Below are 19,162 nucleotides of genomic sequence, written 5' to 3'. Positions count from 1 at the left end.
CACATTTGTTTTATAATACTACGCTGGTGAAAATCCTGCATAGTATTCCTTTAACCCTTCTATTATGTTTGGGTAAATTTGACCCCATTCAGTGTTTGACATCTCTTAAAAACAGGCTAACCTTTTTTTCATCTTGATACGTTTTTCATTTTCTATTTTGGTGGGATTAAATAGTAAACATGCAATAAACATGACTCTCTGTAACTGGATGAATTGTATATTTATACAAATATATTTATATTTTTATCTCAGATTTCTTTGTGGATGATTCTGGTGGCACTTGGATGTGGTGTTTAGGCACCCACAAGTTTTCCTCGGGCCTGTACCCCTCCCACTCCTCCAGGAACTTTGATGAGACGGGTGGGGAGTGGAGGCAAAGTCTGACTGCAGAAGGGGTGAGAACACGGGTGATGGTGAAGGGGCCAATGAATCTGGCGGTAAGCTTGGGGCAGGTGGAGTGGAGGGGAATGTCCCTGGAAGACAGCCAGACCTTCTGGCTGACAGTGTAGTGCGGGCAGGGCCCCGGCGGTGGTCGGTGAACCTCCGCATTTCAGTGACGCTTTTTAAAAGTGTGGTTCAGGCCCTCTTCCAGGTTGACGGGCCCGCCAAAAGAGGAGCTGAGCCGCCGGCACCTCCACCTCCCTCTCCTCCTCAGGGAACATAGGTAGCCCAGGCAGCAGGTGAATGGAGATAATCCAGTGGAGGAGACAGGCAACAAGTTGTAGGCCTACCTGATCCAGGGTAGGCTTTCAACCCAGAAGGCTGGAGATTTCTCCACCATCGAAGTTCTCCAAACTCCATTTTGACTCTGTCTCTCTGACTCATATTCCACAGTCTCTTGCTAGCTCTACAGGCATTCATCCTGATATTACATGGCTCTGTCAAAAAATGGTTTTACAGGAAGAACAAAGAAGTCAGGCTGATTTTGAGATGTATCAGAAACAAATGGAGTGCCTGGGGCTTCCAGAGCCAAGCTTCCAAATATGATCAAAAGCAAGGTCAGTGACAGCTTCATCTCATGTGATTCTATCCAGCCACGTAATGACTAGATCAGACATTTGCTTAACAAGCATACAGGCCATATACAGTAGGCTTGTGCATGCTACCACTGTGTTACTCAGGTTATGTCTTGTACTTACAGTAGTTCATAGGATCTAGATCACATAATGATCGCCAGTGTCCTCTTCTGTCTCTTCCTGTTTCTTTTCAGAGCCATAACTTGCTATTCTTCATTTGTGATCATTATATGTTACTATTTTCCAAAAAGTCTAATTGATGTTCATTCTGCAGAGGAAGTAAAAGCCACAAACAGTGAAAGTTCTTGATGAAAGTGTTATTGATATTTGGAAATAAATTTTACATTTTCCCCCCGGCATATTGTCGTTTCTGTTATTTCATTGCATATGACAAAGTAAGCATTGACATAAGGATCCATGACAAAGGGACAAGAAAAATGTTGAAAAGCAGCACACACGAGAACAATGATTCTGCAAATCTGAATTCTAACATACTGTAAATGACACACATGCATACTTTTACTTTTTCTTCATTTTTTAACAAAATACATGTGCATATATAGATTTAAAAATTTTAATGTTCCATACATTTGACTTCTCAGTTGCTTCTCATTAATCAGATGCATTCAATCACTTCCTTAGTGCAGGTATAATAGAGCTTTCAGTATCTAGTCTAGATTCTAGGCTTTTTACTGGAATCAGTGATTGACTTTTGTCAACATGAGGACCAGAGTTGCGCCAATGACAGTCACAGTAGCCATTTTGAGGCTGACATATAAGAAGAAAAAAATTGTCAGAGACATTGGTTTTTTGCTTTTTGGGACTGGAGGTGTTTGCCCATTTCATTAGCCAATGGGCTTCATCAGGGCGTAGGTATACAGCTTCTTCAATTTAGCAAAGTAGAAGAAAAGTATTTGACAGAGGCAGCTGCATCTGCAAAGACAGCCACGCCTTAGAATCTCAGATTTTCAGGTTTTATTTCCCCTGGTAATGTATACACTGTTAATAATTGAAGCTGCAGTGACATGGACTTAACAAAAAAGCACTTAAAGGGTAATAATGAAACACCAGCTTTTGCCCAGTCTCTGCCCACTGTACAATTTTAAAAGATGCGATTTGGAACAAGGCAGCGGTGTCAGTTGGGGGGTTGGCATTCAGCATTCAGTGACGCGTCCAGAATGTGTCATCCTGTTATATTTCAAAACAAACCAAAATATTAAGTTCCCATCAATTTATTTATTAATTTATTCAATGACAATTCATTTTACCTTTTCAGAAACTACTATATTTAAGGTAGTATGATTGCTAGATTAACTGACACCCATGCATATTGCCTATTCTTGTACACCTTTGTGACACCTGCCCATCGCAGGTCACATACAGTCACATAAAGTGGAATACGAGTAGGACATTTTCTCAGGAACAGGGTTCAATGCCATATTCAAGCTTCACAGCCTCCAAGCTCCACTCTTGGGCCAGGAAACCCAAGTAGTTGGCCCACACTCAAAGGGGTACAGCACGATCATCTCTTCAGTCCGTGATTCCATTATGCAAACATCAACACTAAAGGAAAAAAATACAGTAGCAATTTCGAATTAGCCATATTTTGTGACTGTTTTAGCTAATAAAACATGTACAACATCTTACTTCGACATTCAAACTTGTCCTGACTCCTGAATAATAACTGTAGTACTATTGGTTTAGAGCATACCCATAGTGCCTCTACAGCAAAACAACTAAAGATTTTACACGATACCTTCTTCCTCCGTCATATTTACGCATATGATCACATAACCCAGAATAAGGCAATATACATTAACTTGTAGCCTGTTGTTGCATCATGGTTAATCTTCAAATATGTAAATAGGATACAAGTAAAGCTAGTAGTAAAAAGGTACAATTGTGATATCCATAAATAGAAACGAGTTAATGGCAGCTGAATGGCGCCCAGCTGATTAGACAGTCATGGAATTGCGTAACAGTAGTGAACCTAAGATACATGTTGCCTCAACAGTTTTAGAACAAAATGTTCTAGAAAATATGTGCGTACTTTGCTCTCCTGCTACGTCGCCCACCCCTTTTTATTTTATATTACCTGTGAGGTCTCCATTACGAAGAAGAACTTTTTGTTCTTCTGCGTTTCACCTCGCTGTTATGATATTTTTCAGCAATTTTCCGTTCGTGTCCAGCAGGGCAATGGCGATTGGTGTTCAGTTCAATCTCCCTTTTTGTTCTTCCTTTCCCTCGTGCATGACACGAGTATTCATCCATATTGTAGAACTCATACTGATCATAGTGTTGCTCTTCGAAAGTTGCTAAAGTCTCAATTTCTGTTGCCATGTTTTCAGAAGTAAAACAACAATACTCGCCTAAAAGAAGTCTCAGCTTTCACTGTATGTAAACAAATACTAGCCACTCCTTAAAGTCACATGCTCGGTTTTTGATTAGCTGGAAACAGGGTGAAATGTGACTGTACATTCGGGGGTCGTTTTCAGCAGAAGGCTGCCTAGATACACGGACATGTATAAAGTATGGATGGGTGAATTGCGTCGGCACAGATAATGGGTTGAACCGGATTGATGAATTAAAGACCAATGTATTCGTGTGTTTTGTCTTGTATAAATGCTAGCCTAAAACTCAAAAGCAACGCATTACATTATTTTGCTTTGTTTTTCACCATGACAACATGACAGCGGACGGTTGTTTTATCTGGAAATTATATCGTTTTCAAGAGGCAACTGTCGTGAAGCATATCCCTGCTTAAAGGCTGTCCTCATTGTGAGTTTTCAAATGGTAGAGGTAGTGGCCAGAGGAAAGGGAATGCAGTACGTTGCTCCCACATTAGACAGCAAGGGCCTTTCAATGCCATGTCTGGAAATCACTGTACAGAGCAACTACAGGCAGAACATGCATTACAGTTACTTCAAATGCAATAATGTTAAACACATGCTTTGCAGGGCTCCCTTGTAAAAGAGATAACCATCTCAATGGGAAAACTAAAATAAATAAAAAAGCCATTTGATTCCAACTGCAAAAAACAAACAAACAAACAAACAAAGCACACACACACACACACACACACACACACACACACACACACACACACACACACACACACACACACACACACACACAAAACAAAGCATACCTGTACCATGTCAGGAAAGGCTGTTTCTTTGCTACCACAAGATGGGGCTTTTACTCTTAAAAGAAGAGTGGTTGTCTATAGTGTTCATTTCAAAGAATATTTGGTTATTATTCTTTATAGTTATTATTCTATCTACATGGCAAATATGTATTATTTTTTATGAAGACTTTGATGTAATAAAGTGTGGTAAAGACATGTACAGGACTAGGATGCAGAAGGTTGGTGGTTCAATCCCTCAGTGCATCTATGATAAGATCTGCACAGCTGTTGGGCCCTTAAATCTACATTGCTCCAATGGAGATTGTCCGCTGCTTAATTTAATCAACTGTAAGTCGCTCTGAATTAAAGCATCCGCTAAATAACTGCCATAGTGTAATGCTGGAATTATCAGCCAATCGGTCAAACCTGCATTGCCATCTAGTGGTATTGCAGTAGTATCGCTCCATAATGCTTCTGAAGCGTTTAACTAGTCTTACCTCTCGCATCTGGATACACCACAAGTACACACCTACTCTGGCCAATACAGAGTTTATTCTCACTCAGGTCATACCATTGAACTGAATTCTTGGGATGACTAATATATTTTGGTGTACTATGACAGGTTTTAAGATTAACCATCCCTCAAATTATTCAAATATGTTACGCATAGAATAAAAGGAGGATTATTTGAGGTATTGATTGCTTATCAATTTCTCATTGTGGAACTTGGGTTCCACAATAATCACATGGGTCTAGTATGCTTGAAGATGTATTTATTTATTTTACATTCACTTTTAAATGTGGAACACGTCCAGATATTAATCCTGAGGCTGACAATTTCACACACTGTTTTTCAGTCAAATGAACCTTTGAGTCAGAAACAACCCACATGTTTTTGTTTGCGTTCCAGTAGCCACAACCTAACATCCAATTCTGCAAAAAGGTTATTAGAAATGTATTAAATCAATAATCAACTTGGTAAAAGTATTGTAACTAAATAATGTTATTAGATAAACAGTGCAGTATCCGGCTAAAAAGTATACATGCACATGAAAATATGAGTAGTTATATTGGTTCATTGGTGTTTTGCAATGTTTAATTGCCTGTAGGATTGGCCACACAAAATGAGTCTATTAAGTTGGTAGAACATGCCACATCTGGGTAGGTTGTTGCTAAAGTGTTAAATGAAAGTCACATATTGAAACTTTGGTCACTTTGCTAACATAAGGCACATGTGACTAAAATATGAAATAAAATACAAAGCTTATGTCAGGGCAACTAATCCGCTGCTGACAGGGTTTGACTTGACTTCTCCTTGTACACTGTGCTGCTTTTAAAATGGTGAAAACTTGTTTCATTGATGAAGTATGGGTTAACAGGACTAATGTTACTTGTGTTATTATGGGATATATTATTATTATTATTATTATTATTATTATTATTATTATTATTATTATTATTATTATTATTAGAAGAAGAAGAAGAAGAAGAAGAAGAAGAAGAAAAAAATGCTATGTGGCTACATTAAATCAATATACACTCACCGAGCACTTTATTAGGTATTTATTAGACTTATTTTTTAGGCTTCTACTGCTGTAGAATCCAATTAGAGTTATGATGTGTTGTGTGTTCAGAGATGCTCTTCTGCATACCACTGTTGTAATGTGTGGTAATTTGCATTACTGTCACCTTCCCGTCAGCTTTGACCAGTCTGGCCATTCTCCTCATTAACAAGTTCTGTCAGCAGAACTGCTGCTCACTTCTTTTTTTTCCACCATTCTTTGCAAACTATAGAGACTAGTGTGTGTGAAAATCCCAGGAGATCAGCAGTTTCTGAGTTACTCAAACCACCAGCAATCATTATACGGTCACTTAGATCACATTTTTTCAGTGTTCTGATGGTTGATGTAAACATTAACTGAAGCTCCTGACCCCTATCTACATGATTGTATGCATTGCACTGCTGCCACACAATTGCTGATTAGATAATCACATTAATCAGTGTAATAAGGTGTAATAAAGTAAAAATGGTCCTACTAAAGGGCTCTGTGAGTTCATAAGCTACAGATTAATCCATATATTCCCTCTAAAGTAGTGGGCCTGAATCACAACCTCTGCTCCAGAGCCCGGCAGCCTATTACCGGTAGGCTCCGTTCCAGCTCTAGTTTAAAAAGTGTATTATCTTGCTCCGCGTTTCACAGACGGCTTAGTCAGCTCAAGTAGACAAGAAAAGTCGAACAGGGTGACACGCCCCTGGCGGTGTGGCACGTTGTACGCTATTCCACGTCGCAGCTCCCCGGAGCCCCAATGGTAGGCGGCTGCGTGTGCAAGCAAGGCCGTAGAAAGATGGCGGCGCCCGTCCTGAGAGTGTCCACCCCTCGATGGGAAAGAATAGCCCGGCTGCTTGTCTGCCTGTTGGGCATCCTGCTGTCACTTTATGCCTTCCATGTGGAAAGCGAAAAGGCGAGGGACCCGAATTACAAGGCTATGTGCGACGTGAGCAACTCAATGAGTTGCTCTAAAGTGTTCTCCTCCAGGTAATTTGAATTCAGTACAACGGCGGTGATTGTTGCTAGTGCGAGTTCAGATGAGCGGCTGAATGAGATTTGGGGAGAGGCGGTGTCTGGTGGCATCATTCCCCTGTCAAAATTATTTGGTTCATATTGGTGTTAACCCAATTGGTGTTACACTCATTATGCTAGTCATGTAAAGTGTACAATGCAAGACATGTAATTCAGTTCACTGTTGTGTTTCAGTTATTGTAGCAAGCTGGTTAGTCGGGGAGAATAGCTAGCAAGCAACCCAGCTAGCCTACATAATGCCTGGTATTGTTCAAAGGCCAGGCTGAAATAAGGTTATTATGATAATATTGGTTTATAATGATGCAATAGAGGAGTTATTGATTGGTGGATACTTCACAAACCCTGTGTGTTCATTTTAACTTCGCAAGCTAACGTTAGCTAAATGTACCTAGCTAGAGCTAGGTTAGCTAGCTGGAGAGAATAGATTGACAGCCAGATAGCGTGAAGTTAGCTACCTAGCTAGCTAGCAATAAACCAGCCGATATGCGGGCATGTTCTGCATTAATGGATTAATACAGTGTGTTTGTTGTCATTTCAAAGACTAGAGGCATGTGTGTAACTAAGAACGGATGGATACATCAACATACAATCGACGTTATTTTAGTGCTATTCGCATTGATCGGATGCAGTCATTGCTTTGGCATTTTGAGTTCAGTTGAGTCGCTAAGTTAATACGAATATTTGGAATGGCTAGACACGTAGTGTATGCTACATGTGTACACACACGCACACACCCAGATGTCGCATTTGACTTATATGTCATGCCTTTTCCCCAAAAAATGATTTAGCTCGCAGTAGCATGTATCCATATTCTGTTGTCTTTATTGACAGCTAAATACAATTTTATAGCTACAGTTTAGAGCAGTTGTTTTTACACTGGGGCTTTCACTTAATCCAACATAAGAGGTAGGCTTGCCTCAATGACATTTGCACTACATCATATTTTATTATCTTATTTTATTTTACAAATAGTTTATTTATTTATTTATTCAGTGACCAATTGACCACAGTCATATTATTGGATCAATTAAAAATACAAGTTCTTTCTGAAAGAATCATTTGACATACAGGAAAAATGAGAGAAAATGAAAACATCTCATCTGACTGAATTAAAAGGCATGGAATTGGAGTATTTTCTTCATGGCATTCATAGCCATTTCTCACACAATCTTACAAAGATGGTAAATTGTCTTTCAGTACAGTCTACATATAATTAAGAACAATGAACAGTTTATTACGGTTCAGGGATTGCAATTACAGTAGGAATGAAAACCAGCATACAATTGGGCCCCAAGGAGCGAGTTTAATAACCCTTGATTCAGAGTATTTGAATATGGTAATAATATATATATTTTAAACTAAAGCTAATTGTAAGATTGGAAAAGTGACCAGTCCTAAATTAAATTGCATCCTGGATTAATAGTCTTAGATCTGGAAAATTAGAAGAGAGATATACTATTTTACCAATAACAAGTTAGCTATATGCTGGAGTAAGACAAAAAATCCAGTTATCCTCTCCATATATTTATGTTGTGGGGATAGCTGAGCATTCGTCATGCTTATTTGTGTAAGGTAATTGGAATATTGCATATTAGGTGCCTGAATATGTCTCAGCTTGCTGATAAGAGATGTTTTGATGGAGGGTTTTGCTCCTAGTTCAAGTGTAGGGTTAGTTTCTTTCATTGGTCAGGAGTCATGTGCTGCAGTTCCTGAGGCAAATCCTAGCCCTGCTATTGGTTTGCTGAGTAAACTCTGTGGGACAGAGAGATCTTGCTCCTGGCCTGCATGCCCGGCAGGCTCTTTTACTTTGCAATCGGCATTCACACCCTAGGGAAGGAGAAAGAGGAAGAGCACATGTGGTGGGAGTCATGATGACGGCCATGAGGGTAATGGTTTCATAAGCACCCTCTGCTCAGTGAATGCTATCATGTGACGGCAGATTTGCATCGTAGGTAAAAATAAATAGTCTTATTTCCACAATTTGTGATCCTATATAGATTCATTACACAAAATGGGGGTTTGCACGAAAATTTGGGGAGTGGGGAACTGAACTGTGCAGGGAAAATCTGGAACACCTGGTAAAAATATTTTGCATTATAAATCACTGTGATTAACTCTCCATATACCTGGGGGCTCAGGACATGCAAAGGTCATATTGAAAGCTTTTGAAGTGCTGAAAAACTGACAGGTCATTATCAGAACTGAACTGAGGACTGAAGAAACATTGGCTCTCTGAATGCATGCCATATTGATGCAGTGTGATATAAATCTGATTTTCCAAATCATCAGTTTTTCCTGTTGCTTACCCATAACTATATTTTCAGAAATACATATACCCGATACTTTGTAATGTTTATTAAATATTTTCTTGCTAAATATCGAGTGCCAATGGATGGCCTTTGACACCATTTGTATGCTGCCCAGTGCTTCGTTGAAACTCTCAAGGCATTTGCTGATTCATTGTTAGAAACCAAACTAATAGCTTAAGTGTCAGGAGAAACTCTCATGAGTGATGGAGTGAAGTAACTGAATAGCTTATGGTGTAAGAGAAACAAGTTAAACATCTATTCTTTTTCAGGAACGTGCACTGAAATAATGCTGTTTGTTTAATTTTAAGTTTTACCAAATATTTGAGAAATATGTAGCTGTGACATTTATAGATCAACACCGTGATAGGCATCAGACCTGGGCAAATGCTTAATTCTTTGGATTCAAATATTTTCTATGCTTTACTGATCTTGTCTGGTGTATTGGTAGAGTTACGCCAGTTACACCAGGCAAGAGCAATCGAGCACAGATAAGTATTTCAATCCAAAAGAGTAACGTATGTGACCCAGATCTGATAGGAATGCATGCAGTGTTCACGGTGTCTGAGGAGCATTAATGACCTTGTGCACATCATGTGGTGTTGGGGGCGGGGGGGGGGGGGGGGGGGGGGGTTTCAATTAAATCTTTAGAAACTTTTCCCAGAGTGCCCAGTTGTGATGCTAGATTTATCCATTTGCTACAACACCACTGGAAGTGTGCACAGTAAGGATTTCAACGTTTAGTGTAGGGGATTCTAACTAAATTCCCAAGGGGCCCCAGTGTCTGTGGGTGTTTGTGGTGTCCTTTCATTCAGCTGCGGATTATGGCCTTGAGAGGTGGGTGGTGTGTGGATTCTTTAGCAAAATCGATTACTTAAATGAACTGCTGGTGCTTAGAACACCCCGAAAACCAGCAGACACCACTACCAGAGTTTGACACCTGTGGTTTAGGGTGACACTTAATGTTTTGAACTGATGCACATTGTTTGCAGTGCTCACTCTGTCTAGTAGGGTTGAATCCCTCATTATGATATTGTTTTATTCAGTGTTTTTTGGAGGTATGGAAAGGTACATGGTGCTGTGCTATGCATTGTATTCTTTTGCTTGAATCTGTTGCAGTTGATAACTGTACCAGAAAAGGTCATGCAGTTTGAAGCATTATTTGCATTTAAATATGGCACTTTTGGGAGCAATTAGGCGTGCAGACATCTTCTTTGTTACTTCTTGCCACCAATGTACCATAATGCAGTACCTGTTCTGTACTTATGTAAGTCAGTCTTGCAGATTCTGACTTGCATGTAGTACAGAGTGTGCTGGTGCTCTGCTTTGGCTCGGCGTGTTACTGTACCAGAGAGCAAAGCCCTCAAACCTGACTGAAGGTTGTGTCACAGTTCTGTCTGCAAATTTAACAATCTTAGTTATGCTGCAAATAATCTGCAGGCTAAAGCAGATTTGCGTAGCCCAAACAAGGAGACTGAGTTTGACAGAAGGCTGGACATTTGCTTCATTCAAATTTGGGACAATGAGAAGCAACTTTGATCTCTGTGGATGGTTTTACTTCACATTTTCCAAGATAACAAATAAGGAACCCCTATCTTAGCTTGTTCGTGAATGACCGCTCCAATTGAGATTGGATGTATTAATTGTCCAAAGTTATTGTTTTTATGAAGAGTTAAATCCAGTCAGTATTTGGAAGCAGAGCTGTACGTGTCATATTTTTCAAGTCCTAAATGGAAAGGCCTGTGATAAGGTGAAAATAGCTGCTCTCAGCCTCAGCAAAATTGAGGTTTTATTCATTCAGTTTTTTTCTGTGTTATACTACACGGTTTAGGCCTGTACAATACAATCATAACTTACATTTAGGCTAATAGCAGATGTGCTTTCATGCAATATTGCACTCATAATTATAAATGTGTTGCACTAATTTTGCCATTTTCCTTCTGTGTTAAATCTTCAATGTAAGTCATGATCTTTTAAACTAGTTTCTATTTGGAAAGAGTACATTCAATTTCTGATTTCTTATACATTCAGTATATTATCATATATATTTCTCAACACACTGTCCTTTCTGTCTTTTGCAGGTGGGGTCGAGGATTTGGACTGCTGGGTTCCATCTTTGGTAAAGACAGTGCAATGAACCAGCCAAACAGTGTCTACGGAATTTTCTTTTATGTGTTTCAGCTGTTACTAGGTAAGTATTGATTTGTGATGCAGTGAATACCTCCAAACAAGTTACACATTATAAACTCACTTTGCTTTTTATTATTGTAATGGGGTTGTTGTACTTGTCAGGTGAGTAAACATGACTATCCTAGACTGGGTGTGTAATTGGAATGTTTTTGTTTTTTTTGTCTTCTGCAAGGCCCTGTCCTGAAATCATGTGCAGTGTGGCTTGTGACCTCACATGGATATTCCATGTTTAAAAAGGCGTTTGTATAATTATATAACAAGACTCCTTTTTCTTTGTGAACCTGTTACATGGTTTGAGGGTGGGGGTGAAACAGGCCAAAGAAATGTGAAGTCTGATTAGCATGTTGACACAGCCCCTCTGAAGTATGCATTCTTTCTCAAAAACAGGACAGACGTGGTAAGAGTCAAGAATTAACTGGAAGAAAAAGAGCTCTAAATCCATCCATCTCTAAACCTCGCCCACGTAAAGCAATGGCAGGCGTTGTTGGTTTCTTCAGCAGCACACATCTGTACTGAACCCAGAGATATAAAAGTTCCATCTGGGAACTTGATAACAACATGATTTTTCTACACAAAATACATGAATTCACACCTCATAAAGAACTCAAGTTTTCCTTTTCTTTTTTCCTAAAATCGGAATACCAACAGTATTTGCAACATTATTTACAGCAGTATTACAGCAGCAGTGTTTACAGTTCCACATTGTATTCCTGCACTTGTGCTCCAAAATGCATACAGCCAGCTATCGTTAATGTTGACTCTGTAGTTCTACTGCCGAACTGCGCATCAATCGCATTGAGATAGGGCGCTTTACACAGCTGCCACAGTCTGACCGCGGGCATCTGATAGTGACTGTGAAAGCTGTTGTTGTGCATCTGATAGTGACTGTGAAAGCTGTTGTTGTGCATCTGATAGTGACTGTGAAAGCTGTTGTTGTGCATCTGATAGTGACTGTGAAAGCTGTTGTTGTGCATCTGATAGTGACTGTGAAAGCTGTTGTTGTGCATCTGATAGTGACTGTGGAAGCTGTTGTTGTGCGTTGGCCTCGAGTCTCAGGGTGGGTGGCTCTGTGACTGGTTATACATTGCCTTGAGGGTCTCTCCACCTCAGTCAGGATTCAATTCCCAGATCATGGGGTGCACCGCTGAACCAGTGCTTTAGCTCAGTACGGCATGAGAGTAACTTTATCAACAACGACAGGAACCATGGGTGGATAGTCAAGCAGGGGTCCTTTAAATGCAGCTGCAATAGAATTTATGCTACTTAACAAAATGGAAGAAAATATGTGGCTAAGCCCCTTAGTACCAGAACCTTTCAGAAGAATCGCAGGACTGTATGGGTGTTGGCCTTGCCACTTGGTTTCTGATAGATTCCCTCATCCTCATCTTTGGAATTCCATAATAATGTGTAGCGGTTCCGGTCAGTTCTGTGCATGCAGACTTTACATGTGCACACAAGTTATTTCACCTCTGACACCCATGTCAGCTGTTACTGTTGTTATTATAAGCTGTTTATGTATATAATATTGCATTGCGTGAAATATTCATTGAAATATGTTGAGTGTATTTTATTTGAACATACACTACATACAGTGACCAGTTTATTAGGTAGACCTGTACACGAGCTTGTTAATGCAAATATTTAATCAGCCAATCATGTGACAGCACCTAAATGCTTAAAAGCATGCAGATGTGGTCAAGAGCTTTAGCTGTTTTTCAGACCAAATATCAGAATGGGGAAGAAATTACTTCTCAGTGACTTTGACTTTGGTGTCAGACAGGGTGGTTTGTAACAAGATGCCTTGTTAATGAGAGAGGTCAGAGGAGAAGGGCCAGACTGACAGGAAGGTGACAGTAAAGTGAATAACTACGCATTACAACAGTGGTATGCAGAAGAGCATCGCTGAACACACAACACATCAAACCTGGATAGGCTACAGCAGCAGAAGACTAATCAGTCTAAAAAATAAGTCTAATAAAGTGCTCACTGAGTGTATTTATTTCTATGGGATGAGCAAACCTAATCAGACATTTTTTTCAAACCTTTAGGAAATCCCGCCTGGGTGGATATTTTCTGTGCCAAAAGGATATGTCTTTTCTGGGAAAAATGACATCTGATCAGCCTAACAATAACTGTGCAATATATATTTTTTCCTACAATGAACTGTTTTTTTTTTGTTTTGTTTTTTTTTTTAAGATATTTTTTAGGCCTTTTTTCAGCTTTATTGGACAGTATATAGTATAGAGAGACAGGAAGAATGGGAGCGAGAGAGAGGGGAAGACATGCGACAAATGTCGGACGGTCGGATTCGAACCGCCAACGTCGCGGCTCGCAATGAGCATGCGGTCAGTGCTCTACAGGCTGCGCCACCGAGACACCCATGAACTGTTTTAATGGTTACATTTTCTTTTGTTTGAAGTAGATCCCTACTTTTTTTTTTTATTGATGCTTTTCTGGAGTAAGTGCATTCCTCTTCCCGGTCATTGTCCCTGCTAGTTGACTTCAACCTCATCTGTAAAATGACTTGGTGTGCAACAAAAGGCCTTTGACATTTATTAGCCGCGTCATAAAAACATAATTTGGGAAAATGTAAATGCAAAATGTGAAATGAAGAGAATGAAGTGAAGGAAACATTTCCTTGATAGTCACTGAAGTAGTCATGAAGGCATGAAGGGATGGCGTCTCTTTGGCTTCCCCTGCAGTGCCACTCGGAAAACAGCTTAACTGTCTGACTCGGTGATCTCTCGTTTTGTAGTGTCAAGATTTGCAGCACAAATTGCCCGTGTCCAAGCTCACATTTCCATGTCTCTGAATAAAACTTGCAAGAGCGTTTTACAGAACGACTTGGGAATCCCCGCCTGCCAATAAGATCATCGCTAACCCAATGTCCAGGCTGCTTGCCTGTGTGCTGAGAATTTTTGAATTTTGAATTTTTGCTGAGTTCAGCCCTCCGCTTTGTGAAATTTCAGCACCTTGAACAGCCAGTACAGCATCAAAGGCTCATCCTATTTTAGAACGGCAGGCCTTTAAGCTCGACTCACACGGGGCTCGGCGTTACGCTGTGGAGTTCTTCACGCCGGCGGGTTCAGAAAAAAAGGTCGCGCTTCTCCTTTCAAGCGAAGCGAGATGGTGAAAGACAGGGAGGGTATAGTCTGAGGCACGGCAATAGACCCGTTGCTACACGGAACAGAGTCCATCTTGACAGTCATTGTACACCCCTTCTCTCTCAGTCTGCTGCTGCAGGACGAGCCCAGACGTTTAAAGGGCAGACGAGCACAGGCCATGTCGCCCTGCACGCTCGCAATCGCGTTTGTAATGGACGCCCGTGAGTGTTCATGAGCTTGAAGCGTAAATGTCACACGAGCCGCTGGCGAGCGGTGGCGTGAGGCGTTCTGGTCCGTCTCACGGTCCCGCTCTCTCCCGAGACCGGCGCAGTCCAGTAAGTGAAACACGTTTTCAAAACATGCAATTATTAAGCGCCGTGTAATTCCGATGTGAGAAAGGGCTTATGGCCTGATAGCTGTAGCTTTTTTTTTTTTTCTGGCATGTCGGTGGACATAAATCTGTATGGTAAGTGATGGAACTATGGCCTGTAATGGGTTTTTCTAAGGAGGGGCGACCCTTAATACAGGGAACATGGGACGTGAAAGGTTCAAGCAATTATTTGAGGAAAATTGATCCGAAACATTTTGAAAAGGTCCGAAATTAGAATCGATGAAACAAATTGATAAATTGGTACTTCTTGTCCATATTTAGCTGACGTAATGCTGCATTTAACCTTGTTTAATGGCATGGCTCTGGGCACTGGTGATACCGTGTAGGTGTACAGTGTCGCTTTTCTTTGTGTTGGACACCGTGCTGACCTCTGTGCTTTTGCAGGAATGACCGTCAGCGCAATGGCAGCCCTCATCCTCATGACCACATCCATTGCGTCCGTTGTGGGGTCACTGTACCTTGGCTACATCCTCTACTTCGTCTTGAAGGACTTCTGCATCGTCTGCATCACCACGTATGCACTGAACTTCATCCTGTTTGTCCTCAACTACAAGCGACTGGTTTACTTGAACGAAGCTTGGAAGCAGCAACTCCAAGCTAAGCAAGACTAAAACAAAGGAGGTAAAATAAAATAAAACAACAGCAACAAAAAAAAAGAAAAGAAATGTGACCTCTGAACTTTTGACTCGCCATCAGGAGACCTTGCTTCCAAACATTGTTTATTCTGCAGATTTAAAAAAATCAAAACGATAAAAAATGGCACCACTTCGGGGACAGAGATCACAAGTACCATGCATACAAAGGAAGGATTTAAAGAAACAGAAAATTAACTTTTATTTTTTCTTTTACTTTTGTCTTTTTCTGGTTTGTTCCCCAATATTATTTCCTAAGGGATGGGTTTTTGGAAAAAAACTAACAAAAAAAAAACCCAACAAGAATGAATAAAATGAGCAAGCACTGATGTTGGACTTTGGAGGACATCCTGCCCTTGAAGAAGGAAATTTGAAAAGATGAGAATGGGACTTGAACGGTTTATACTTGAAACGGATAGGAAAAAATGAGTTCATGTTGATCTCAGCTGTACGTAAATCTAAAGGATCTGAATTATGGGGATAAAAAAAAAATGCATGATCATGAAGTTATTTCATAATTCACAACTGTGATTCCCTGAAAAGAGATCAAATGGAATAACACCATAAAACATTTTTTTTGTTTACAGAAAGTTGTGAAGAGGACCACTAATATAAAATATGGGAGAATGTGTATTTTTTTTGCAATTTTGTAAATAGCGGCTTAGCAATATTCCAAGCTAGATTGTGTTTTAGTCTTTGAAACAGACTTAAAAAATATACAGATGTTTGAGTCCTCCTCTGGATGAATATTACCAGAATGTATTTGCAGTTGGTGTGCAACCATCCTAATTTCTGCAATCAAAAGCAAGGAACGCGGCATGCTATTTTGAATTGTATGGACGAATGATGCCCACTGACCAATCTCCGCTGCCCTCGGAAGTCAGTGGAGCTGGTTTTAGTCCTCCTTCAGACTTCAGATGTTGAGGAATTTCCAGTTTGACACCTTTCCTTTGGAATAAACACTCGTGTAAAGCATTCCTGACATACCTGGAGAGGAACACGGGTCATAGTGTGCAAGTACAAATCTATGACTTCCTATTGAAGTTAAGTAGACTTACTGGGAAAAAAAATCTGGTAATTTACATAGTATTCTATTCCTACCACATTCAACGGTTTATTGAATGGTTAATCCAAGGCCAAAAAAAAAAAAAAAAGGCAATTTGAAGTTCACTTTAAGATACAGTTTCTGCGACTTAATAATTTTCCTCATTTGACCCTATTCCTCCCTATTTGAAATAACCAGTCATAACCAGTTGTAATTTTGTCCTATTGGTCCAACATCCTGTTAGTTCAGGGGAAGGCAGTCCTGCCATTGCAGTTGGTGCAGACGGACTTGCTGGTGTGCTATATGGTGAGGATAACCTGCTGACTGAAACCCTACCTCCCCAAGAGATGGCAGAGGCAGTTCTGCTGCCCCATGGAGTTGCTAACCACTGTAGCCACTGCAACAGGCAAGATATGATTCCAGGATTTGGGGTGCATCACTGTACTAAGGTCTAGTTAGTATACCACCCAACAACCCATTTCATCGTTTTGTCACCAACACCCTTCTAGCCAGCTTTAAATCTTTCGCATTCTGCGACTGATTTGTTTGTTCGTATTTTAGTACCTGCCGTACAGGCACACCCAGAAAGTGCCCAAGATGTATACCTAGTTTTCCCATCCAGTGCTTCATCCAGTACTCTGCATTGCTGCCCACAATGTATACCAATACAACTATATGTGACTGCCCATAAATTCTGTAAAATGGAGGCAAAAGTTATGGACCCACAACTTATCAAATGTTTTTAAAATTGTGTATGTTCCAGTGAAGTTAAATTTAGTTCAGGGGTGTGGGTTTGTCCGTTTTTGTCCATGTGTATGTACACATGCACTCTCCTTCCCTGGGCTGGTTGATCATATTTGGAGAGTAATGTATGTTGATAAACGGAGTACAGTATCTAGCTGGTGCTATTCAGTGAGTACTTTGGCATGGTAAAACTGGGCTTCTCTGCAGGTTGTTGCAAGAAAGAATGGTAGTTTTCCATGTAGCGTTTCAACTTTACAGAAGAGTTAATCCTGCACGATTTGAAAGAAATGCTTTCGCTTCACACAAACGATATACACACTGTGATCATGACATAGTTAAATAAACATATAAAGTCAACTGACTCAAAGCTCAAACTGAGTGTTAGGCTTGTGTACCGAGGCAACAACTGTAAACTTTCACTATCCTGCTTTATTACCCAATGGAGTTTTGCCCCCTGTGAGTTTTGAAAACAAGCTTTCCCAAGCACATAGGGCTAGCAAGCTATAATTCAGAAAAATGACATTGGCATAGATCAGAAATTACTTCACATTACTATTTCATGATCACTCTCCATTAAAATGTTATCTGTGCTGTAAATGGGACGTATCATTCCTGAACTGGATTTCCATAATGAAAAAACAAACTGTAGAAAGTATACTAAAAAAAACAACAAAAAAAGTAAACAGTTGACACAAATATGTATGGTGGATCTTGTGAGTTGGTTGCCAACAGTGCACTCTTGATATTGATGACACCCAAGCAATTTGTGCCATTATTTTATTTGCATAGCAGCAATTAAATTGTTAGCAAGAAGGCTGGTGGTACGCATAGCTAAGGAGCATTTTCTCAAATACTGTGGAACAGTGTAATTGTGATTGTGATAAAAGGACAAGAACCATTATGGTTTTAAGGTCAATGTTGAAATGTAAATGTTAATACACGGTTACTGCTTTTCAATGAGGTTCTTTTTTTTTTCTGGGTTGTCTTGCAGAAAAGGTGATGGGTTTAACGGTGGGAAATGGTACAAAATTGTTTAATTGGTTCTTTTTCAAGCAAACAAACCAAAATGTGAAACAAAATTTTCTGTAGGAATCGCCAGGACAAAGTCATACTGTTGAAAGAAATTAATAAATACAGCAACATTTTGTATTTATTTATATATGTGGTGGAAATATGGGACGAAGTATCACTATTTTGCAAGAAAGGAATCCATTTTACTGCAAGTGTTTCAGGTCACATCAGTGATGTCACAGAATGTGCCTTCTGCTCTGACTGGGCCTGAGCAGTCACTCCTTACGCAGCAGAAAATGGCCGCCGGTATTCCTGCTTACCCATGTAAGGTGTATCTGATTACCGAAAATCCCTCAGCACCACGTAATTTGCTCACAATGGATGTCGTTATAGAGTAGACCATCAAACTGTCTCAAAAAACGGTGGCTCCTGTAAAGTTTTTTTTTTTTTTTTTTTTGCTTTTAGAGTTAGTAATCATGTTGTCAATATTTTGTCTCAAACTCCAAGAATGTTTAAACTGAACTTTTTTGTTGTCTCAACTGTGACTAGTAAAGAGTTTATTTCTCTCCTAATGTTATAAGGGGCTTCTATTGTTAAATTACTATGCCCTTTAGCTGTGTAGATTTAACACTATAGGTTATTTTATTAGAAATGAACAGGATTGGAGGTTGGGGAGTCCATGTGTCAGCGTCAGATTTTATTTTAATCAGTTTCTGTGGAGGAAAACTGTTTTTAGGTTTTTGCTTCTGTATTTGCCAAATATGTTGTTCAAAATGCTGTATTTTCTTACATGGAAAAGTGTTACATGAAGGGTAGGATGACACAAACACGAAAAACCAATTGATGAAATCCACCATTAGGTTCTGTATATGAAAAATGTTGCCTGTGATGACAACGGTGAACATTAAAATCGTGTCATTGTCGTGTGGAAATGGTCTACCATTAAAACATTCCCTCTGAAGCCACCATTCTTCCGTTCATTCTTGACTGTCTCTTTACTCATTTCTGTGGGAA

General features: G+C 39.9%; 1 protein-coding gene and 1 long non-coding RNA gene across 2 annotated transcripts; one reads left to right on the top strand and one right to left on the bottom strand.

The window, feature by feature from the left end:
* Nucleotides 1-201: 201 nt before the first annotated feature.
* On the bottom strand, nt 202-2,575 carry LOC133132850 (uncharacterized). Its single transcript, XR_009709177.1, has 2 exons — nt 1,140-2,575; nt 202-878 (listed from the first exon to the last, which is right to left on the bottom strand). It is a non-coding gene; the product is annotated as an uncharacterized LOC133132850 (long non-coding RNA).
* A 3,838-nt stretch (nt 2,576-6,413) lies between these two features.
* Nucleotides 6,414-19,113, top strand: vkorc1l1 (vitamin K epoxide reductase complex, subunit 1-like 1). Its single transcript, XM_061247843.1, has 3 exons — nt 6,414-6,680; nt 11,113-11,222; nt 15,101-19,113. Exons 1-3 carry the CDS (start codon nt 6,451-6,453, stop codon nt 15,325-15,327), a joined length of 567 nt encoding a protein of 188 aa, XP_061103827.1. The 5' UTR covers nt 6,414-6,450; the 3' UTR covers nt 15,328-19,113.
* The last annotated feature ends 49 nt before the right edge of the window (nt 19,114-19,162 follow it).

The sequence above is a fragment of the Conger conger genome, chromosome 7 (assembly GCF_963514075.1).
Source record: "Conger conger chromosome 7, fConCon1.1, whole genome shotgun sequence".
Taxonomy (NCBI): Eukaryota; Metazoa; Chordata; class Actinopteri; order Anguilliformes; family Congridae; genus Conger; species Conger conger.
This window is presented reverse-complemented; position numbering and strand designations above follow the sequence as displayed.

Excerpts from the sequence above, each read along its gene's own strand:
- vkorc1l1 (XM_061247843.1), top strand. The coding sequence starts at position 6,451 with ATGGTAGGCGGCTGCGTGTGCAAGCAAGGCCGTAGAAAGATGGCGGCG. Across the intron at positions 6,681-11,112 it reads TCTAAAGTGTTCTCCTCCAG|GTGGGGTCGAGGATTTGGAC; the intron begins GTAATTTGAATT and ends TGTCTTTTGCAG. Across the intron at positions 11,223-15,100 it reads TGTGTTTCAGCTGTTACTAG|GAATGACCGTCAGCGCAATG; the intron begins GTAAGTATTGAT and ends GTGCTTTTGCAG.